Below are 6081 nucleotides of genomic sequence, written 5' to 3' on the forward strand. Positions count from 1 at the left end.
GTGGTATGTGTTTGCTGCTGGTGCTCACGCCGAGTACAGTTGATGCTTTCAATACTACAATCTGAACATCTTAGCAAACATGCGTTGGACTCCCACTAACATTTACTGCTGCATGATGCCTGATTTTTTTTACTTTTCCAGCTTATTGTAATTAGTTTTCTTTGTTAGTGCAACCGTCTTATTAAGATGTCATTATTAAGGTCCAGCGTGAGTTGAATCCATACAAGGAAGGCATACTGAGGGTGTGTTTAGTTGGTGAAAAAGTTTGGGATTGACAAATAATGTCCAATCATGGACTAATTAGACTTAAAAGATTCATCTCGTGCTAATCAGTTAGACTGTGTGATTAATTATTTTTTAACTACATTTAATACTCCATGCATTGCATGTGTCTAAAGATTCGATGTGATTTGGGAACTAAACGGGGCCTGAAAGAATTTGCACCTCAACAAGAAGACTAGAGGATAACAGGTAGAACAACAAAATGAAGGGTACTGCAATTACACAGCTCAATCTTACAGAAGTAATAAAGATCACAATCACTGAGTTGGGAGGTAGTACCACCTATTTCTACCTTTCCCCATCAGAAGGATCTGGTGCTACATCTAGTCAACTTGCGTTGCCCTCTTTCTCATGGGATCCGATCCGATCCGATCGTCTGAACTACAAAAACCGGTGAGCAGTCGACATCACCCAGGACGAAAGGCGGGAAGAGACGCCCCCCGGCGTCGCATCAGCGTATCGACTCCAAGATCCAGGCCAAAAAGGACGCCAGGTACATGCTCAGATCGATCACGCATCGCATTCTGATTCTGTACAAGGATACAAGGGGTTGTCGGCTCCTCACCATGTCTCTCCCACCGAACAGAGGCCACCCACGAGGCAGCAGCCATGGCCGCCGGCTCATCATCGAAACCCCGGTTAGAATCTCAAAGCAAACAATCTACCTAAAGGCTAAGCTAGAATCTCCGCGGCTGTTGGAGCCTGAAAACGCCCAGTGATCGGTGCAGCAGAGGCTGCAGGAAAAGAGCTCTGGGTTTGCAATGCATCAGTCTCCTGTTGGGCCCTGCCGCACCGCGGCTTTGCCGGATTGCCGCTGCTCGATCAGGCGCACCAGAGGGCGAGCGAGCAGCCGCCGCGCGACGACCATCTGTGCAGGAGCTCGCCCACGCACACCACGGCGTAGGCCAGCACGACGAGCTTGAGCAGCAGCGGCAAGTGCTGCGAGAGCTCCACGCGCGACGAGTGCAGGACCATGGCGACTCCTCCGGCGAAGCTCGCCCGCCGTGGCAGTGACGGCGACGCGGCGGCGGAGGGCGGCAGCACCAGCGGCTTCCTCTTGGCCGCGGCGTCGCACTCGCACGGCGGGGAGGCCCTGTTGGACGACCTGGCGGCGGAGCAGTTCCTGAGGCGCTGCACGTCCTTGCTCTGCAGGGGCTTCACGATGAAGTCCTCAGCACCAGCGCTCAAGCATCTGTTTCATCAGAGCAAAAAAAAAAAAAACTCTTTAGAATCTCTAGCAGCAGCATTGCCTGCAGGATCGTACTGCAATTCTGCCGCGCAATTGATGGTCAAGATTGCGCTTGAATGCGCCGAGCAAAGACGAAATCTTTGTCTCGTACCGCTCGAGTCCTTATTGACCCATAATAGGAGAAAGGCCTGCGCAGGACTACAGCCTACAGGTACACAGTCACGGGCCGAGTGAATGTCTACTTACTACACTACGGCTGGGCTTTAAGAGCAGGGCTTATAACCCAGCCCGCCGCCGGCGAGAATCGCTAGCGTGGTGAGCATTTATGTCGGGCGGTGGCAGCAGGAGCAAGGAGGCAGCGCTGCGGCCAATGGAAACAACACGCGCGCGAGCGCAGCAACAGCGCAGCAAATGAGGGCAGCTCGCGCGCGCAGCAGCCGGCTGGAAGCCGGCGTGTAGCGAGACACCCGCTTCACCTTCTCTCTATTTCTCTCTCCGCTAGCGATGATTTTTCCGATGTGGCTGTGCTCCCAGCCCGCCTCGCTGGCCTTATAATACCTGCTCTAACCCATCTGGTACTGTTGGAGCTGGAGCAGGCATTCACAAGGACCTCACCCTGGCACCTTTTTTTTGTTTCCCCATTTTTCAATGTAACTTTGCACAAGAACTTGGCTGTGTTTAGATCCGCAAAAAGGTGGTAAAAAGAGTCACATCGAATTCTGTAGCACACTGTAGCATTTTTCGTTTGTTTGTGGTAAATATTGTCCTACCATAGGCTAACTAGACTCAAAAGATTCGTCTTGCAACGTACATCAAAACTATGCAATTAGTTTTTTTTATTTACCTATATTTAGTACCCCATGCATGAGTCAAAAGATTTGATGTGATAAGTGAATAGTGAAGTTTGGGGAGAAAAAAATTTGCAACTAAACACAACCCTTGATGCTCGAAAGAGGAAAACAATGGAGGTGCCAGGCTCACCTGCTGATCCGCTGGGGCTCGTCTTCTGACGACATGACGATCACCGGGATCGGCTTCCGGGGGTTCAGCGCCTGTCATGTTTGGTTTTGCAGCGTGCGAGAGTGAGACTAAATGAAATTGAATTGCAGGAACGGAGCAGACGCATTGCACATACTACATGGTCAGAAATGCTGAGATGCAGTTGACTGGTTTCGCAGTACCTTGACGGCCTTGAGCAGGTCGTAGCCGGTCATCTCGGGCATGCAGTAGTCGGTGAGCACCATGTCGATGGCCTGCTCCTGCAAAGACGCCACGGGATTAGCTTAGCCAAAAACGAATTACTGGTGGATTAAACAACTGTTGGAAGCACAGAAATAAAGGTAAAGGAGGAGCCAAAAGAAAGGGGGAAATTTTTAATAAAAAAAAGGCAGGGAGGAACCGAACAGGATTCCGTTGGAGTCTACTGCAGAGCGCAGCGCAGACACCCACACTGTACTGTCCCTACAGTGCTGAGCTTTTTACGGGGCGATGAGCACTCGAGTCATACTTAACCGTGCCGCCACTGACTGTAATGCAGCATCAGGCGACTAATGCTGTCTTAAGCGCGGCATTATATTAGGGGAGTAGCAGTAGCAGTAGCAGTAGCATTGAACTAGAGGCGGCTTTGTTCAGCCTACGGTCTGTGGCTGTGGTGAGAGGCGGCAGGGCTAATTTTCTTTCCTTTTCTCCTTTGCCCGCCATGAAAAGCAGCGACCTTTTGCTTCCAAAAGAGGGGGGCGGAGAAGAGAACAGAAGCCGTCACGCGCGCATGCGCGCACGCGGAGGAGTGGCCCGTACGGTACGGTACGGCCCGGCCCGGCGCCGGCCGGCGTGTCGCCGGCAGGTGGCGCAGGCGCCCATGCCCGGTGGTGGAGTGCCCGCCACGGGATGGCGGGGGGTTTGCTTGCCGGTAATCGTCCTACTGCTGCTACGCTGCTACACTGTATGTGCTCTGAAACAGAATTGAGCATGGCGATCGATGGTGAGGCAGGGGGTGGCAGGGTTGGTTGGTCGTGTTACCTTGCCGTCCTTGAGGCCGAGGAACTCCATGGCCTTCTTGGCGCTGTCCACGGCGATGACTGCAGGGGAAATCGCAGGAGCTGTTTAGAATCTAGCAGAGCCGCAGGTGGCAGCAACGAAATCGAGATACCACCACGATGAATGAACGCTAAGCATGACACCAGATGGAAACCAGAAATGAATCAATCACACGCGTATAGGAGTTTCAGGATTCAGAGTTCGGAAGTGGATGAAGCATGATTCGAGTTGGCAGTGGGAGCGAGCGAATGAATCGCAGGGATAAGAAACCAGGGCAAGGGCTGAGGTGAGAGCGGCGGTGGCTGACCGTGGAATGAGCCGGCGCAGGAGCCGCTGCTGAGCAGGAGCTGCGCCACCCGGCGGTCGACGGGGGAGTCGTCCACCACCAGCACCCTCGTCACCCCCTCCTCCACCTCCGCTCCTCCTCCGACTGCCATCGCCATCGCCATCTCTGTCTCTCCCCTCCTCTGTCCCTCAGTGTCCCTCTGCTCTTCCTCTCCGACCGGCGCGCAGCAGCTGCGGCAAAAGCTCTCTAGTCTCTACTCGTGGCGTGGGTAGGGAAGAGGGTTGCCGGTCGAGTGCCCTTATAAAGCGTGACGCCACAGGTGACCAAACAGAAGGTGAGGAATACGAGGAGGAGGCAATCCTCTGACGGCTCGCCAGGACAGGGAGGTTGTAGCATGTGTCAGGCAGCAGGCAGGCGTGTGAGCGGGAGAGGGAGGGAGGAGAGGAGAGCACGAGCACCCCCCCCCCCCCGAAGAAGAAGAGGGGGAGTGGCGGGGAGCGGGGCCCATCTCCTCCCGCGGAGGGGGCCCGCGGGAGTGGTAGCTCGCGGGGCACGGGAATTGCTTGCTTTTTTCCTCTAGACTAGATTTTGCTGTCGGGCAATCTCTCCACACCACTCCTCCGTTGGAGGGAGGCTGCTGGAGAAAGGGAGCGCCGTTTGGAATTGGGGGTGCGATCGAACTGTGCCGATTTGATTCTTCGGAGCGGGCGACGGCGACGTTAGGCTATCTCCAACCATTCTCCCTCTCCAACTCCCCAAAATATACTATTTACTATATTTTACTACATTCTTCCAAAAAATTTCTCCCCCTATAACTCTTTCTCTCCAACCATTCCCCCCATATCTATTCTCTCTATATACTATCACTCATTAACTAACTATTTATTTATTGTTTTTGAATTTTTAAAAAATCATACAGTATTTGTACTGTCATAATACGCATTATCATCATATTATAGGACTCAAACGGGATTAATATCATGAAGAAACGATGTAATTAGAATATAAGGGAGTTGAAACTCACCCTATATATGAGGGGAGTTTCAACTCCCCCCGTATATAGGGGGAGCTTTGGGGGGGGAATCCCTCTAACGGTTCCCCCCAAAGCTCCCCCTACGTAGGGTGGGGGCAGTTCCCAGGGAACTGTTGGAGCAAGCCTTAGATATGGCGGGGGACTAGGGGGAAAAAAGGCAGCACGTGGATTCGAATTCGATCCGGCTGCCATCTCAAGCGATCGGGGAGCAGCCTCGGCGCGGCGACGGGTGATCTGCACATCTCGGCGACGTGTAAACACGCACGGACCCTGGGTAAGGGCTTTAACGTCTGTTTGGCGGGGATTATTTCGGCTTCGGCGCCGCCTATTGGTATTGTAGCGTGAAGTCATTTTGTAAATCCATTTTGAAATAAAATGCTCGTTTGGTACGGCTTCGGGTGGAGCCCTGTCAAAGGGCTATATTCAAAATGGCTTCACCGTCAAAGCTACGAAGAAGTCGCAAAACGGCTTCTGCCTGTGCGAATGAAGCCAGAGGTTGTGGTTTCTAACGGCTTCACCCTCACCTACCTCTTCAGACCCTATTTGGCACAGCTTCGGCGAGCTCAGGGTTTATTTATTGTACTGTGTAACAATGTTGATCATAGTAGCATGGAACAGGAATAGGAATCGAGGTGAAAAACGCACTACTACAAAAAAAGATTTGTAGCAACGCCTCGTTTTTTAGGGGCGGACCAAAAAGTCATCCGTTCTTATAAATAGAGTACGGGTATTGTAGAAACGAACCACCCCCTAAACATAGAATTTGTAGGGGCGGCTCACCCCCTGAGCCGCCCCTCAAAATGGGTGCCCTTTTTAGGGGCGGGTGGCGGCGTGAGCCGCCCCCATAGTCACAAAGTTCCTGGGTCGACCGGGTCGAGGAACGGGGTCGAGGGTCGAGGGACGTCACTTTATAAAATTGTGGTACGAAGGGGGTATATCTCTATGGAACGATAAATTATTATGTGGAACGCGACTCTAATTCATCCGGGTCGATATTTTCGGGTCGATGCGTCTTTAAAAAGACAAAAACTATATATATATATATATGTGTGTGTGTGCGCGCGCGCGCTACTAATGAAGAAACTAATCTGCACAAACATATAAGAAACATACAAAATAGTACATTTAGATCATACTACACGTACTCAGCTTATTATCTAATAAAAACCACATCAATCCGCTATCAATAACCTTCTTATCCCAATTAAATCTGCTAGCAATGGGGCTGCGACCCCTCTCAAACCGGGACGCGAT

General features: G+C 52.0%; 1 protein-coding gene across 1 annotated transcript; it reads right to left on the reverse strand.

Moving 5' to 3' along the window:
• Window positions 1-465: 465 nt before the first annotated feature.
• Window positions 466-4342, reverse strand: LOC120641084 (two-component response regulator ORR1-like). Its single transcript, XM_039917043.1, has 5 exons — window positions 3816-4342; window positions 3491-3549; window positions 2653-2730; window positions 2453-2523; window positions 466-1474 (listed from the first exon to the last, which is right to left on the reverse strand). The coding sequence occupies exons 1-5, from the start codon at window positions 3955-3957 to the stop codon at window positions 1105-1107; spliced, it is 720 nt and encodes a 239-aa protein (XP_039772977.1). The 5' UTR covers window positions 3958-4342; the 3' UTR covers window positions 466-1104.
• Window positions 4343-6081: the final 1739 nt, after the last annotated feature.

The sequence above is a fragment of the Panicum virgatum genome, chromosome 7K (genome assembly GCF_016808335.1).
Source record: "Panicum virgatum strain AP13 chromosome 7K, P.virgatum_v5, whole genome shotgun sequence".
NCBI classification, from domain to species: Eukaryota; Viridiplantae; Streptophyta; class Magnoliopsida; order Poales; family Poaceae; genus Panicum; species Panicum virgatum.

Excerpts from the sequence above, each read along its gene's own strand:
- LOC120641084 (XM_039917043.1), bottom strand. The coding sequence starts at position 3,957 with ATGGCGATGGCGATGGCAGTCGGAGGAGGAGCGGAGGTGGAGGAGGGG. Across the intron at positions 2,731-3,490 it reads TCGGCCTCAAGGACGGCAAG|GAGCAGGCCATCGACATGGT; the intron begins GTAACACGACCA and ends GCGTCTTTGCAG. Across the intron at positions 2,524-2,652 it reads ACCTGCTCAAGGCCGTCAAG|GCGCTGAACCCCCGGAAGCC; the intron begins GTACTGCGAAAC and ends CAAACATGACAG.